The sequence below is a fragment of the Peromyscus eremicus genome, chromosome 4 (assembly GCF_949786415.1).
Source record: "Peromyscus eremicus chromosome 4, PerEre_H2_v1, whole genome shotgun sequence".
NCBI classification, from domain to species: domain Eukaryota; kingdom Metazoa; phylum Chordata; class Mammalia; order Rodentia; family Cricetidae; genus Peromyscus; species Peromyscus eremicus.
This window is the reverse complement of record NC_081419.1, coordinates 99513103-99530375: the sequence shown is the minus strand read 5'-3', so window position 1 is coordinate 99530375 and position 17273 is coordinate 99513103. Positions and strand designations below refer to the sequence as shown.

Below are 17273 nucleotides of genomic sequence, written 5' to 3'. Positions count from 1 at the left end.
ATTTCACAGGAGAACATTAGTAGCTAAAACCATCAGAAAAGATTCTTGACCTCATTATTAAGTATAGAGTACAAATTAAAACTAATAAGCCACCTTTTCTATGTAGCAGATTGGCATAAGTTACAGTTGGAGAGGCATTGTCAATTATTGTGTGTGTGAATCATTTTTTTTTTTTTTTTTGGTTTTTTGAGACAGGGTTTCTCTCTGTAGTTTAGGTGCCTGTCCTGGATCTCGCTCTGTAGACCACACTGGCCTCGAACTCACAGAGATCCACCTGGCTCTGCCTCCCGAGTGCTGGGATTAAAGGCATGCACCACCACCGCCCAGCAAATTGGGCATATTTATATATCACTGTTGGAATGTAGGTTGTTTTAACCATTCAAAAATGATTTAGCATGATCCAGTTTGAATCTGTGTCCTGTACAACCCATTCATGTTTGCCTTACAGAAACTTCATGTACATATATTTGCTGTCATGTGTCTCACACTGTTAGCTATCATTGAATTCCTTCTTTGACAGTTTCATACACATATAATGTACATTTTGATTGTTTTGTGTCTCTGCCCCCAACCAACAGTGGGTTGTTTGTTTTGAGATACTCTAACTGTGTAGCCCTGGCTGTCCTGGAACTCAGCTCTGCAGACCTAGCTGACCTTGAACTCACAGAGATCCTCCTGCCTTTGCCTCCTGAATTGGAAACAACCAAAGCATACTGTGAATGGTAGAAAGGATAAATGTGTTGTTATATTCATTCATGCAAAAGCAGTTTGTATACAGTGGCATTAATTAACCAGAGCACCATACAGCAGAATCTTAAAACTAGTGTTGAAGTAGCAGAGAATAAGATAATAGCTGATTATTTTAGTGATACAATCAAAAGCTGTAAAAGTAAAGATTTCTTTTTTAATTTATTTAACTTTATTTTATGTGCGTTGGTATGAAAGTGTCATATCCTAGAACTGGAGTTACAGACAGTTGTGAACTGTCATGTGGGTGCTGGAAATTGAACCCGGATCCTCTGAAAGAGCAACCAATGCTCTTAACTGTTGAGCTATCTCTCCAGTCCCCAAACTGGTTTTTTGTTGTTGTTACTAGTTTTTTTTTGTTTGTTTGTGGGTTTTTGTTTTGTTTTTTTTTTTTCTTTTTTAGATTCTCTGTGTAAATAGTCCTGGAACTCACTCTGTAGTCCAGGCTGACCTCAGACTCACAGAAATCTGCCTGCTTCTGCTTCCCAAGTGCTGGCATTAAAAGTGTGCACCACCACTGCCCAGCCAGTTTCTTTTTTAGAAATACGAAAATCTGTGGGAAATCTGTACAGGAAGTTGAGTGAAAACTAAGCACAGATAGTGGTAACAGGGCAGGTAGTCTAGTGGGGCACAGGCGGTGACTTTGAAAGACTGGCGATGCTCTTTCTTAAATGGCCGATGATTTCAGTATTTTATGACACAACTATTTTGTTTTCATAATGATGCCATGCTATAAGTTATTAGGAACATTTTATATGATCTTTTCAAAGAGTCACATATTTCTCCCTTTACAGACTCTGTTACTTTAATTTTCTTAGAACCTTAATAATTTAACAAGATTGTATAAACTTAGTCATCACAGAGAATTGTCTACTTGCCTTCCCTTGTAGATTTCCCATCAGACATTGCTAATAAGTCTCTCTCAGAGAGCACAGCCACAATGCTCTGGAAAGCCAAAGGCAGGAGGAGGAGAGCCTCCCACCCTGCTGCAGAGTCCTCCAGTGAGCAGGGGGCCAGCGAAGCTGACATCGACAGTGACAGTGGCTACTGTAGCCCCAAGCACAACAACCAGCCTGCGGCAGGCACTCTGCGGAATCCTGATCCTGGGACCGTGAATGTGCGTATCCCTCACTTGTTTGTCTGTCTGTCTGTCTGTTGTTAGTCTTGCTGTCAGTATATTGTGTCCTTTGCTGAAACTGAAGTATTCATTTTTTTTCTTTATAGCAATCCTTAATGGTATTTACTATTCATGAAAATATGACGCACTGTTAATAAATATATTTAACACTAGGTTAAATTGAAACATTTGCGAAGTATGACATGTTGACTCTTAACTAGAAACTAACCATCCTTTCTGTTTCATGTTTTTAGCATGCGGAATCATCAGGCTGTACAGGTACTTATTTTTTGCAGTATTTTTTCTGTATTTTCTTCTTTGTCCATTTTAAGTTTTCCTTTAAGTATGGTGCTTACCAGGGCTATAAACAAAAACTGTAAGTCTTCAGTGATTCAAGTTAATTGAAAAGTATATATAGTTTTACCAAACAAGTTGAGGAAATGTGATCTGGAGCATTCTGCAGGATGACATTTGTGTTGCTAAGAAGGCACATGCCACTCTAAACTTACCGAGAAAATTCCATGTCTGTCGTGTCTCAGTTGTTTACATTTTTTTTTGGCCTCCATTATCAGCTAATCTAATCTTTAATATCTTTTCACGTTTGATGCAGGTGGTGTAAACTGGCCCAAAGTAACTTGCCAGGCAATCCAGAAAAGACCGTGGATGGAAAAACACCAGGCATTTTCTAGAGGGGGAAGGCAGACTGAACAGAGAAATAATTCACAGGTACTTTGAATGAGGTTGGAAATTTGATTAGGTGTGAGATGACTAGTGTTAAATTTATCCTAATAATGGTGTAGCAAGCACATTATTCTTAAAGGTACATAAAGTTATCTAAGTGTGAACTGCTGTGGGCTGTTGATAAAGCATGAGGACCTGAGTTCAGATCCCCAGCCCCCACTTAAAGTACTGTCATGCTGCAGTGCACATCTGTAACCACAGAGCGTGAGAGGCAGGCAGCCTAGCTGAATTGGTGAGCCTCGGGTTCAGTGAAAGACTGTCTGGAAACAGTGAGGTAAAGAGAGACAGAAGAAGGCACACACGTATGATTATGCAATAATCAGTATGCCTTGGTGTGCCCCAGGCCAGTGAGAGATCTGTCTTTAAAAATGGCGGTTGTCTTCTGAAGAAGGGCACCTGAGGCTGTCATCTGAGGAACGACAGAAACACAACATGCATGTGCATCACAAGTGTGCACAGAGAGCTCTTACATCTAAAACTTCTTAAATGCCTTAGCAGAGCATAAATAATGAAATGGCAATGTGTTGGGTGAGGATGGCGAGAATGTGGTGTAAGTGGTTCATCTTCATGTCTGGTTGAGGATGCTGTAGTTTTAGGAAAGGACACCCTCCACCTGTGTTTCACCTGCTCTGTCTGTTTCCTTCCTCTCAGAGATTGGAGCCGCCTTCTCTTCACAATGGTTGTTTGAACTTAAGCACTGTAGGGTCTGTGGGTTCTATTTATTTTGTGGGTGTGAGATTAGGACAGCTTGCAAGAATAAGGACCAGTCTCAGGTCATCAGGCCTGCTAGCAAACACTTTGCCTGCTGAACCATCTTTTCAGCCATGGGTATTTGATGTGGCTTATTAACCCTTCCATGCTAGTGGCACTGTCACATTGATGGTTCCCTGGTGCCACAGTGTGGCTAGACTGGGCACTCTCCTGACAGCCATCAGAGTGGGCTGTGCAAGCTATGTACTTACAGGGACTGTCCTTCCTGTGTTGATTGGCTGTCAAATCAGGGAATTGTTTATTGGTCATTATTTCTATTTTTCATTTTAGATAGACTTCCTGGATCTTTATGTCCAGTTAAGAAATTAAAGCTGTCATATAAATATGAATGGACCAAAAGTAAGAACAAGATACTGGATTGTGTATACTAGCTGCTGCCTGCTCTTGGCCTCCCTGAGACGAATACTTGAGATAACTCCTTGACTTAGGCTCTACTTGCTGTTAGGAAAACAGAAGGAATGCTCCTTCCCTGTGATTCTGCAGAATCAGGCCATTTTGTGGCCCAGGTTTGTGAGGCAATCTGGCTTTAGCTTTATTTGATGATAAAGGTTAGACAAAGCCTGCAAGATGTTTACTGAGTTTTTCTGTTGAAATTGAAACCTCCTGCTTTGCGAAGTTCCTGGTCTGGGTCCTGGCCTGGTTTGTTTTGTTGTTGGTTTGTTTTGTATCTGTGTCTATTAAGGGAAATAACCCTGAGATGAAAAACACTGTAAATGCTTTCTCTTTACCTGATAACTGGTGGGAAAAAAGGAAGCTAAGCGGTTAAGTGTATTTTATTTGTTTGTTTTGAGAAGGTCTTTCCCTAGAGCTGAGGCTGGCCTGGATCTTGCTGTTAGCTCAGGTTGCTCTGAACTTGTGACCTTCTTCCCTTCATCCCCAAGTGGCGGCATATGCCACTCCAGCTAGCAGCTCTGCTCATTTGGTGTCTTTCTTCAGTCCAGCTCAATTTTGACAGTGTGTTGTCTGTCTGCTACTGATGTTTCCTTGTCCTAGTATTTTTCTTAAGTATATACTTGCTTTTTCCCAATACTAACTCCTTTCTTAAGTCAAAACATTATGCCCTTTTGCAACTTCTAATCGTTTCCTATACTTTAAAAGGCTTTTAGAAGGTAAGTCCCACAGAAAACATTGACCCGTATTTTATACTAGTTTTTTTCCCTGTGTGTATGTGTGTGTAGGTCGTCAGATAACTTTGGAGTTAGTGCTCTTCTTCCACGTTCTCACGGGTTCCGGGGGTCCAGCACAAGTCGGCCAGGCTTCACAGCAAGTACTGTTAGCTGCTGAGTGGTCTCGCTAGTCCTTGTGCTACTTTTTTATAGTGCAGTGTTTCGAGATATTTTTATCAGTTTTAACTTTGATGCATGGTGATCTAGATTTTTAAAGCAGCAAACCACTTTACTTTTCTTTTCTTTTTTTTTTTTTTTTTTTTTTTTTCCTGAGACAGGGTTTCTCTGTGTAATAGTCCTGGCTGTCCTGGATCTCACTCTGTAGACCAGGCTAGCCTGGAATTCACAGAGATCCTCCTGCTTCACCCCCCCCCCCCCTACCCCCTCCCCACCCCCCCCCATGCAGCAGATACTTTCTTCACTGATACTTTCTTCACCTAAGGTGAAGTCCCCAGCGCCTGTGTCACATCAGACATAGACGTGTGTGCCTGTGACCCTGACACTGCCCGGGGGCAGAGACAAGAAGACGCTGCAGCTTGCTGGTCCCCGGCCTAGCTGTGGGTTCCCTGAGAGACTCTGTCTCATGGAGTAAGGCTGAGTGGGACAAAGCAGGCTACCTGCTCTGTACACAGATACACAGGGGTCTACATAGACAACCGTGTGTGGATGGCCCACACAGAGACTAGACATTGAAGATAGGGAAAAGAAGAAAGGAAAATCAAGGGATAAGGGAGGAATGTAAAGGGCTTCAGGAGTTTTGATTTCTATTACATTTTTGTTAGCTTTTTGTCACTGTCCATGACCCCGGGGCAAGCCAAATTTATAAAGATAAATGCTTTATTTAATTTATAGTTTTGGAGAGCAGAAGTCTAAAGAACATGATATAAGCCCTGGTGAAGTCCTCCTGGCATGTAATGGGAATGTTTTTGTGAAGAGAGGGGAATGAAACCACATCTAGAAAGCCAGAGAGAGACCTAGGGGTCAGATTCAGCTTAGCTCTTAAAAACTAAGCAAGACTGACTGACCAGCCTGCCCCAGATACCCTCCTGGCTCTGCCTTTCCAGCAGTGGGGTTAGAAGGACATGCCACCACACCGGGCTTTTTAAAGAGGATTCTGGCAATCAAACTCAGGTCCTGATGTACCACAGGCAAGTATGTTACCGCTGAGCCCTTTCCACAGCCCTAGGCCCACCTCTTGGAAGTTCCACACCTCCCAATGCCACCAAGGCCTCCAGGAACCAAGTTCTAAAACAGTATTTGAGGCAGACAATATTCAAAACAATTAACATGTTAATTAGATTTTCAAAAGGTTTTAATGTAGTTGGGCATCTCCATGTTTTGAGTTATTTGCGTTTCTTTTTCTGTGAACATGTCTGGTCATGTCTCTGCTTGCTTTTTGACTCTGGATCTATTTCTTTTTATCTTGATTTATTTTGAGATTAGGTCTTAATATGTAGTCTAGGCAAGCCTTGAACTTGAAGTCTCCTACCTCAGCCTCCCAAGACTTGGGGTTACAAGTGTGCCATCATACCCAGTTTGCATCTCGATCTCTTTCCTTTCCTCTTTCTTCCTCCTGTCTCCTTTTATCCCTCTGCTTTTATTTTATTCATTATCCCTGTGTCTCTCTTTTGAGGCAGAGTCCCACTCTGTAGCCCTGTCTAGCCTAGAACTACCTATGTAAACCAGGTTATCTTTGAACTTGAACATCCTCCTGCCTCTGCTTCCTGAATGCTAGGACTACAGGCTTGTGCTCCCACCATGCCTGATTCGTATGCTCACTTTACAGCCACAAAATTGACTTAGAAGAACTGATAGACAGTGTTTAGTTAGCATGAGGTTATTGATTTGTTCAGAAGTTATTGGAATATTTGCTTCCCATGGACCTTGTGGAAACTGTTAGTTTGGAAGTTTTAAGTTGCTGGCGCTTTTTTCTTTGTTTGTTTATTTTTGATGATAGGGTCTCTTTGTGTAACCTTGGCTGGCCTGAAACTCATTATGTAGACCAGTCTGGCCTCGAATTCACAGAAATCTGTCTGCCTCTGCCTCTTGAGTGCTGGGCTTAAAGGTATTAGTCACCATGCTTGGCAGTCCTGGTACTTTCTGTCTTCCTGTAAGTATCAAGTTGCATTTGTCTTTTAAAGAAAAATTGTTGTGTATTTTTGACACAATCAATACATATATACGAACTGGTTCACAGCAGCAAGCATGGGAATGGCCAGGGGTAGGGCTGTGTGTTGTTCTCAGTCTCCTGACTGCCTCATGTTGTTTCTTGTTTGTTAGGATTTTGAGGTAGATGTTGACAGAGAGGAACTTCTCATGTCTTTTTCATTTCTTCTGAAGGGACGTTTAGCATCAGCTGACACAGGTTCTTAAGAGAAGTATCTGAGGCTCTTAGAACGCTTACCATGCTTTTTCTTTTCCCTCTGACAATGGACTGTTTTTCAGTCTTATTAGTAAGATGTCTCAATCTGCTTGTTACTCTGAAGGAGCATCGTAGACTTGATGCTTCTTAACAGAAAGGTGTAGTAAGCCAAGGTCAGGGTACAGGAAGGTCGGCTCTCTGGTGAAGGATTGTTTGACCTAATGGCCTTCTCACTGTTGTCCTTAGGGAAGAATGGCTGAGAGTTCTCTGGGTCCCTTTTACAGGCTTCATAAATCCCATCCATGATGCTCTGTTTTCGTGAGTTAGTCACTTCCCAGAGTCTCTGTCGTCCAGGGCTCAGGACTCACCCCATGAATTTGGGGACCTATAAGTAGCTCTTGTAACAGGATAATAATACTTTATGTGATCAGATAAAGTTCCATTTCCTTTCATCTTTTTTTTCTTCTCGGTTTTATTTATTTTTTTTGGTGGTGGGGGTGATTATTTAATTTATGAATGAGGATCTTGTGTTGTATCTTAGCTACCTGCACTCTTCATATTACAGCCCTGGGTGGCCCCAACTGCATAGTCCTGCCTCTCTCTCTCATGCTGGGGTTATAGGCCTCTGCTACCTTGCTTCTTCAGCCCATTTCCTTAAAGGCAAGGTTCTCATAAGATATCACTAAGAAAAATTATCTCTAGGGATGTTTTTTAGCCTAGGCTGGCCAAGGATAACCTTGAGTTTTTGGTACTCTTACCTCTCCTTGTTCTTGTAATCCTTTCAGGGTTGGCTCTTTCCACTCAGCAGGTTCCCTGCAGATATTTTCAGGTGATTAGATTTACTAGCAGTTCATACTTCTCAGCTAATGAGTGCTCTATTGTATTGTGGATATAACCTGTTACTGGGACCATTCACCTACTGGAGGACCTTAGGCTTGTTGTCAGGCTTTGTGAATAAAGCTGATAAAAATCTTGAGCCCCTGGGGTGAGAAGAACAGTATACCGTTGGTCTTACTGGAAGCTTTAGCTGTTAAGATAAACTATGTGCTGTATAGAAGTTCCTTGAGTCTCACACTCTATGTGATTCTTTACAAGTTTGCTGTACTTCAGGGACAAAGTCACTTGAAAATGATGTTTCCTTTCCTCTGGGGTTCCTTAGGCTGGATTCCGATGCCGAGGACATAGCACTTCCTCAGAAAGAAGACAGAATTTGCAAAAGAGACAAGACAATAAGCACTTAAACTCTGCTCAGTCTCACAGAAGTGACCTAAATTCTGAGTCTTTATATTTCGAGGTAATTTTTTTCAAATTCTGTTTGTAAACTATTCTAAAAATATCTTAATTAAGAAGTTAATTTGGTATGTTATTATGTGATAAATATTTCATTTTTGTATCTTCACATGTTACTCTGTTAGACTATAAATGACTTGACATACTGGCTCATTTTTAGTTGTCTTGGTTGTGTTTATTATGTAAGCTAACATCCCCTTTATTAATGTCTGTTTTGAAGTTTTGTCATGTGTTCATTTTGATGTGGTGTGTGGATGAGAAGCTGATTCTGTTGTCATTGGATATGTTTGTAAGGTTTTTCAGATTTGAGTAATTCAATCGAAATAATTCCTGCTCCCTTTCAGTAGAGTCTTAGAGAAAAAAGAAAAATGGCAGTTTTATTGGCTCTCCTAGAACGTACATCCTAACTCACTGTTTCTAGTGTTTGCTCAGCTAGCTAGTTCTTACTCCAGGCCGGGGCTGTATCAGAGTTGCTGTGAGTAGATGCCAGAGAAACGCTTTGTGCTGGGAGGATGCAGACATGAACATACTTATACAGGATTGGCTGTGATTGGACTAGGAGATAGAACAAGCCCCTTGGGATGGATGTTAAAGAATAAGTTTGTTGTTTGTTATTGTTTCAAGCATTCCTGTTAATTCATCTGTGCAACTCACTTTGGTTAGAGCATAGATTTTTTATAAAATAGATTATTAGAGGCATATTAAACTGGAATTCTTGAAGTTAGAGGACAAGCATTAGTATGTTAACTAAGCTGAACAATGTCCCAAAGGAGTTGAGTGTGTCTGACCTACTCTCCCAGGAGTAGTTTTGCAGCCCCTGACTGGACAGGTAACTCACTGGCTTCATAAATGAAGAAGGTTCTAAGAAATGTGCCATTTGTTTTTATATTAACATCAGTTAAAATTTGGAAACCATGAGCCAGGTCTGGTGGCTTAAACCTGTAACCCTAACTCTCCAGAGCTGAAATGGGAGGATTACTTTAAGCTGGAGATTAGCATGGGCTATAGTGTGAGACTGTGTCTCAAGAAAACAAAACAAAAATTAGGAAATTTAAATTCTTGTTTGATAATATTAGAATGAATGGTTTTCTGTTAATACTGAAATTGGACTTCTACTTTGGTAAAAGTTCTTAGGAAGATAGCTGCATTTCTCCCCCCCCCCCCCTTTTTTTTTTTTTTAAGTGATAAGGTCTCTATAGCCCTGGCTGTTCTGGAACTCTATGTGTAGATCAGGCTGGCCTTGAACTCACAGAGATCTACCTGCCTTTTCCTCCTGGGTGCTGGGATGATGGTGCGTGCCACTATGCCTACTTAGCTCAGTTTAAATGTGTTGGGGATTTTCTGAGGCTAGAACTCAGGGCTTTGTACTTGCTGAGCGGCATTCTGCCACTGGCCTGTCCCATCAGCCCCTGTTGTTTTTTATTTATACAAATGATCTAAACTTAAAATGCTAGCTGGGTGTATTGGTGTATGCCTGTAGGGAGACTGAGTTGGGGTTTTGCCTGAATCCCTGGGTTCAAGACCATGTTTGGTTCTTTGTTTACTGTGTGTGTGGTTCCTGTTTGTGGGCCTGTGGAAGCCTGGGGACAACTTTGGGTCTTGTCCCTCAGACACCATCCACCTTGATTTTTTTTTTTTTTTTTTTTTTTTTTGACAAAAAGTCCCTCATTGGCCTGGAGCTCAGTGATCAAGCGAGGCAGGCTGGCCAGTGAGCCTCATGGAGCTGCCTTTCTTCACGTCTCAGCACTGGGAGCTCAGTGCCTGCCACTGTGCAGCTATTTTTGCTTAGGTTCTGAGGATTGAATCAGCTCCTCATGCTTCCAGAGTTAGCACTTTCCCAAGCAAGCCATCCCCCAGCTCTAAGAGCTTTTAGTCCCTCTGTTCTTAGGAATGAGGGCTTTGTGCAGAGTTTTCATAAATCCTGGATTGACCAGTCTTTCTTTCTTTACTTGTGGATTTTATACATGCTGAACATTTTTGTAACTGATAAAATGTTACTTCTATTCCTTCCCTTTAACAAAAGTTAATTCTAATCTCAGAAGAAGAATAGTTTAACTATAAATACAACAATTTTATTATAGGCTCACTTGTATGATTGTTTCCATACAATCAGAAGGATATTGACTAAGAAATTAATTGGAATAAAAACATTAAAAAATATTTTAAACTTTCTTCAAATTATATGTAATAGGGAATGGAATAAGTTTTAAAAACGAATACTAAACTATTTAAATCTTCTCCATATTATCTGAATGTGATAAATCCAATTTGAATTCTTTTCAGGTACCTACCTGTGTTAGGATAGAATTAGTATAAAAAAATGAGAAAGTGGTTACAGAAATCTAAAGGATGGATGGATGTGGATATGACTTCATGCTTGAATAAAAATAGGTTTAGCATGGGAGAAATAAAATTTCCTTTTTAGGGCTGATTTAAAATAGTTCAACAGTAGGATACAAATATACCTTATTTTCCTAACTTTCAGAACTGTCAAACAGTATAGAAAGTTTCAATGCTGGGGAGGATGCTCATTGGTAGAGTAGTTACCTAGTATAAGTAAGGCTCTGGGTTTGATGCCCAGCAAACACACATGTTCATATGCACGAGCACATACATGAACACACACACACACACACACACACACACACACAGATGCACCCATGTGGTGATATTTTGTTGTACCCTAATAAAATTTGCCCGAAGATCAGAGGACAGAACAAGCCACTAGATTAAACTTAGAGGCCAGGCAGTGGTGGCACACACTTCTAATCCTAGCACTCGGGAGGCAGAGATCCATCTGGATCTCTGTGAGTTCAAAGCCACTCTGGAATACATGAGCTTGATTCAGTCTAGGAGAGAAAACAGAGCCAGGCAGTGGTGGCACACACCTTTAATTCCAGTACTTGGGAAATCTCAGCACTAAGAAGGAAGTGATATGGCTGGGCAGAGAAAGGAATATAAGGTGTGAGGAGACAGGAACGAAAGCCTTTTGGCTGAGGACTTAGGCATTCAGTCTGAGGATTCGTGGAGACAGGATCTCGCCTTCCATTTGGCCGAGGATTTGGTAGTGGTGAGAAGTTTCTCTAGTGGCTTGTTCCTTTGTCTCTCTGATCTTTCAGCATTTACCCCAACATCTGGCTCTGGGTTTTTATTAAAAGACCATTTAGGATTTGAGTTACATACTCCCTCACCCACACGTACTGAGCACACCCCCCCACATGCAGATCTGTACACATGCACGTCCATACACACACAACACACACAGGTGTACATGCACCTCCCTACCCACACACACTGAGCACACCCACACATGCAGGCATACACATCCATACACACACACACACACACACACACACACCCCACACAGACATACAGGCGTGGACACACACCCTCATACACCCTTCTGTAGGATTAGTCCTGAACATTTTCACTGACATCAGGGAAACTATTTCAGGGTGAAGATGGGTTTCAAGAACTAAGTGAGAATGGAAATTCTAAAGATGAGAACATTCAACAGAAACTGCCTTCAAAAGTAGTAAGTAACTTCTTTCAAAATTATAAGAAAAATAGCACACCTTTTGAACTCGGCTATGTGGAAAGAAGTCTTGAGGTTGGTTTAAAGGACATAGGGGCAGCATGGTGTGTGCGGATAATATGTGTACTGCTTACTTTCACACCAGAAAATTGTTACTACAGTTGTGCTTCATTTTAGGTGTGTATATGGGTGGGTGGGTGCATGGTGTGCTTGAGGAAGACAGAGGACAACTTGCAGGAGTTGGTTCTCTCTGTCCATGTATGTCACAGGGGACCCAGGTTTTTAGTTTGGGCAGCAGACTCCTGTACCTGCTGAGCCTTAATGTTTCTTTTCCTAAACAAAAGTGGTTTCTAGGAAACCTGCAGTTCTGCCACTAGATGAGACAACGTTAAGTACTGTCAGACAATGTGCAGTCTGTGGAAATCTCCCCAGACAAGCACCACCTGTTATATCCAGGTTTTGTAAAATGGTCCTTCCTCTCACCCTGTTCTTAATGGCCCCCAGTCCTCCGAGTTTCTGTCTCAGTCCTGCAGAAGCTGCCTCAGTCTGCATTATCTTTCCTTATGGTTTGACATCTGTGACATGACTAACAGCTGTGTTTCTTCTCCTGTGTCATAGTTGGATGACTTACCTGAAAACTCACCCATCAATATAGTTCAGACTCCAATTCCCATTACCACTTCGGTTCCTAAACGAGCCAAGAGTCAAAAGAAGAAAGCATTAGCTGCAGCCCTTGCCACAGCACAAGAATACTCAGAAATAAGTATGGAGCAAAAAAAACTGCAGGTGTGTAGTCATTTTCTGCAGTTACGATTGTCCGCTGGCTTGGTGGGATGGACAGGAACGCCAAGTATAACTATAGTTTGTCATTCTTTCCTAGTCAGAAACAATGAATCCTTTTTTTATCCACCTTTTAGGAAGCTTTATCAAAAGCAGCTGGAAAGAAGAATAAGACCCCTGTGCAGCTAGATTTAGGGGACATGCTAGCTGCTCTGGAGAAGCAACAGCAAGCCATGAAAGCTCGCCAGATCACCAACACCAGACCGCTCGCGTATCCAGGTGACTCCTCAGCGTGGGCAGTCCGCTGCAGCCGTGGAGGGCAGAGCTGTGTAGTCTTTCTCTTTCTCCCCGCTCTGCCCTTGATCAGTTCCTCTCCCTCTCCCCTCTCTCATGCCATGGGCGTGCGTGTTGCTGTCAGAGGACAGCCTTCAGGAGACTGTCTCTTCCACCATGGCTTCTGAGGGTCAGGCGAACTCAGGTCAGCGGGACGGTAGTACAGACACTGCTCTGCTGAGCCTTCTGTCCTGGCCCCATCCTCATTGTTTGTTTGTTTTGTTGTTGTTTTTCTTCTCCAAAGGTTAAAATAAACAAAAATCACAGGGTAGTTTGGCCCTATTAACTATGAAAGTATCCAATTAAATGACAAATTGTGATAGTTTCGTGCATGTGAACGAGACAGTGATCTGGCTTCCCACTGAAGCTGTTCCTGTTTTAACAACCTTGTCAGGTTTAGAGCCAGTGGTTGATCTTCCTCCTTTCCTTTTAGAGGGATAGGGATAGCACAAAGGCGGGCCGGGTACCAGTGAAAAGGACGAATGCTGAGAAGCAGAATTTTCTGTCTGCTCTGTTCCTGATTGTCCCAGTTCCAGACTGGTGCTGAATAGGTAAAAAGAAAAGACCGTGTGGCTGTGTCTGGGTGCAGAGTGTTGCAGTCCGTAGCTCTCCACTCATTTAGTGGACCCCTTTGCTTGAGGAAGGCAGAGGTGATAATGCATAGAGCTGCATGCTGCTGAGATGGGAGAGTGGCTGGATACAGTGGAGGAGGTGGCCTTTCAGCTCACCTCTGGGGTTGGAGTCAAGCTGCTGAGATTGGACTCCTGATCTTTGATTTGTTGTTTTAGAAAGGTGTTTATCTTCCTGTACTTCAATTTGTTACATTAAAATGGAGTAGTGATGGTCCCTACTTCAAGGTTGTTTGGGGAATAAATGAGCTGATAGATGTAAAGTGCTTAGAAAATCTCACTCAGTAAACTAATGAGTATTACAAAGAACTGTGACCGTTACAACTTCGTTGGGATTTTTGTTGTTGCTGTTGCTATTTTTGGTTTTTGAAATAGGGCTGAAGTAATTCCTCTGCCTTAGTTCCCCAAGTGCTGAAACTACTGGTGTGAGCCACCGTACCCAGCCATTTGTCATTGTAACCATTTATTTTTCTTTAGTTGCTGAGAACTAAACTTTGTCTAGCCAAGGGCCTTGTGCTTGGCTAGACAAACACTTTACCATTGAACTGAATCTCTAACCACCGAATTTTTTTTTTTTTCTAATGTTGGGGCTTAAACCTAAGGTCTTATGCATACCAGGCAAGTGCTCTTCCACTGACCTGTATCTTCAGCTCTACAACTTTGGTTGATTTAATAAATGTTATGTTAAGAGCTGGAGATGTGGCTCAGCAGTTAAAAGCACAGGCTGCTTTTCCAGAGGACCTGAGTTCACTTCCCAGCAATTACATGGTGACTCACAACCATCTATAGTGGGATCTGATGCCCTCTTCTGGTATAAAGTCATACACACAGATAGAATGCTCACATACATAAAATAAATAAATATGTTAAAAATGTTCTGTTAAACAGCTCTGAATATCTGTGCTTAGAACGTGCTGTCTGGAGCAGTTGGGGTTATGGAGGTGGTGAGGCTAGACCACTCAAGAAACTCACAGCTGACTCTGCTCTGAGGTGGTTCAGCAGTAGGTGCTTACCGTTCTTGCTGCAGAGGACCTGGGCTCAATTCTCAGCACTCAAGTAGCAGCTCACAGCCGTTCATAACTGTAGATCCAGGGGATCCAGTGCCCTCTCACATAGACACCAAGCATCTGCATGGTACACATCCATTCCTCCAGGCAAAATATTCATATACATAAAATAAATCTTTAAACAAGTTTATAGTCTAGTCAAGAAAAGAATGAGATGATGGGAGTGAACATTTGTAAGGAATTGATGGAGCATGGAACAGCAGGATGTAGAATAGGTCCAAGACAACTCCAGGGTGTTGCAGAAATGACTTCATCAGTAAAGGGCTTGCCATGTGAGCATGGGACCTGAGTGTGGATCTCTCGTACCAAATAAAGCCAGGCACGGATGGCAGTGTGCATCTGGGATCCCAGACTGGCAGATCCCTGAAGCTCATTAGCCAGCTCGTGTAGCTGAATTGGTGAGCTATAGGTTTGGTGAGAGACCATGTCTCATCAGCTGGGGTTGAGAGTGATTGGGACAACACATAGCACCAACGTCTGGCCTTCACATGGATGTGCACACAGGTGCAGGTGTGCCCTCACCCACACAACACCCACATGTGCTCTCTAGCTTAGTGAAGAGGGCTGTGAGGATGCCACAGTGACATAAGGAGAGTTGACAGTGGCCTTGGACTTGAAATGCTAGCAGTTGAGGCCCTGGTGACCTCATTTGTCATGTGTATATGCATGTGTAGTTCAGGCTAGAAGTCAGTGCATTTAAAATGAGGGAAAAGCCCATGGAGTGACCAGGTTTCAGGGATAGGAGGAAGAAGAGCCACACATATAAATAGAATGAATGAATGGTGTTCTGGGAAGAATTTTTGAAGATTGGGAAATTGTATTTGGCAACTGCAGGGTGGTTCTGTTGGGTCTTTTTTTTTTTTTCTCGGTGGCGGCAAGGGGGACAGGGGACGGGCATTGAGACAGAATTTCTCTGTATAGTCCTGGCTGTCCTGGAACTCAATCTGTAGACCAAGCTGGCCTTGAACTCAGACATCTGCCTTCGTCTGCCTCCTGAGTTCTGGGATTAAAGGTGTGCATCACCACCACCTGGCTTCTGTTGGGTCTTGACAGTAACACTTTCAATAGCGTGAGTATGGTCGAGACCAGATGGCAGTGGTTTGGAAAGGAATGATGTCAGAATGATGGGAGACATTTAACTGGGAGAGAGTGGGCAGTAAGAGCACCTTAGGCTGAAGGCGAGCCAGTTAAGGGACCAGGCTCTGTGTGTTTGCCTCCCAGTCCCTCTTTTCTTGTAGATAGAAGGGGTGGCTCAGAGGGAAGAGATTGGGGTGCAGGAAGTGCATGTGAAAAGGAACAGCACAAGGTCCCAGAGGAACTAAGATGATGACATTAAGTTCATTAGTGGGCCTTGGACGGTTGTAAGGATATCTGTCTCCTCCTTTTGGATGTTTTTGTAACTTAGGCAGTGTCTTCTCAAAGTGACAGGAACATTCTGCTAGAGTGGAGGGGTTGAGATTGGAGGCTTAGAAATACTAAAAGATCAAGGGTAAAGAGTGAAGGTGTGAGCAGGGGTGTGACAGGTGCTGGGTAGCACCGAGAGTGGGTGCGAGTCAGCTTTCCTTCCTGACGCTCAACTGAAGGGGAGCCGTAGGCTGCACAAGTATTTAAAATGAGCTGAGTAGCTGGCTCTGTAGGCGTGAGGAGAACACCAGAGGTAGGCCGTTGGGACCGGAGGTCAGTTGCTGCAGTTGAGTTGAACTAACAGTCCAGGCTTACTTTCAGAGCTCTCAGTCAGCTAACTGCATTGGCTTACCTTCCTCATCTTAGGGAGGTCAGAGACTTGGAAAGAAGGTGTGTCTGAGGGGCTCTGCTGAGCCTGTTACTACGACATATTTTTTAACCTTTTCCACCGGAAGAGAAGGCTTGTGTTTTTTGAAGATTTACTGTTGGAATTGTCAAGAGTGTGGATTTGGCTGCAGTGGTAAAACTAACGTGTTTGTTTGTTTGCAGTCGCCGCCGCTGCCGCAGCTGCTCTCCACACTAAAGACACTGCTAACAGAAAGCCTTTAACCAAAAGTCAGCCCTGCTTGACGTCCTGCAACTCTCTGGACGTGACTTCCTCTAAAGCAAAGAGAGGGAAAGAGAAGGAAATGGCAAAGCTAAAACGGCCCACAGCACTCAAAAAGGTAACCCCATCTGGAAATGCTTCTTTTATAGGATAATTAAGGGTTTCCTTTTCATTTCTTTGCAAAATCAGTGGTGTTTTAGGAAGCAGATGTTGTAATATATTTATCTACATGGCTATGTGTGACTGATTAATTCAAAACCAGCATTGTATGTATTAAATTCCTTAGGAATCAGAAGTCCAGATCTTTCCTTCCTTTGCATGTTTTCCTCTTATGTATATATGTGTGTGCATGCATATGTGGGCATGCTTGTGTGGCGGCCTGCATGTAGAAGCCTAAGGTTCATGTCCCAGTTTTCTCGATTGCTCTTGACCCTGTTCTTCCCTATTCTTTAAGGAAGGGTCTCTTAGTTGAACCCAGAGCTCACCAATATGGTTGGTTTGGCCAGCCAGCTTGCTTCAGGAGTCACATGTCAGCCTTCTGGGCCCTGATTCATGGGTGGTCTGCCACACCCACCTGGCATCTGTGTGTTTGGAGATCCAGACTTCAGCTGTTACTGTACAGCAAGCGCTTTGACCACTGAGCCGTCTCCACAGCCATGCCTCCCCTTTCTTTTCTCTCTTCCCTCCTCTCCTGGCCAGCCTTCCCTCCCCTCCACCTCTTCTT

At 42.9% G+C, this 17273-nt stretch overlaps 1 protein-coding gene across 1 annotated transcript in view; it reads left to right on the top strand.

Moving 5' to 3' along the window:
* Secisbp2l (SECIS binding protein 2 like) overlaps positions 1–17273 on the top strand; it is a 50222-nt gene that overhangs the window by 16073 nt on the left and 16876 nt on the right. Inside the window, exons 5-12 of the mRNA XM_059261308.1 lie at positions 1638–1864; positions 2119–2143; positions 2475–2590; positions 8064–8198; positions 11649–11729; positions 12348–12515; positions 12647–12788; positions 16492–16667. Of these exons, the coding sequence (XP_059117291.1) occupies positions 1638–1864; positions 2119–2143; positions 2475–2590; positions 8064–8198; positions 11649–11729; positions 12348–12515; positions 12647–12788; positions 16492–16667 (1070 nt within the window). The remainder of the gene's footprint in view (positions 1–1637; positions 1865–2118; positions 2144–2474; positions 2591–8063; positions 8199–11648; positions 11730–12347; positions 12516–12646; positions 12789–16491; positions 16668–17273) is intronic.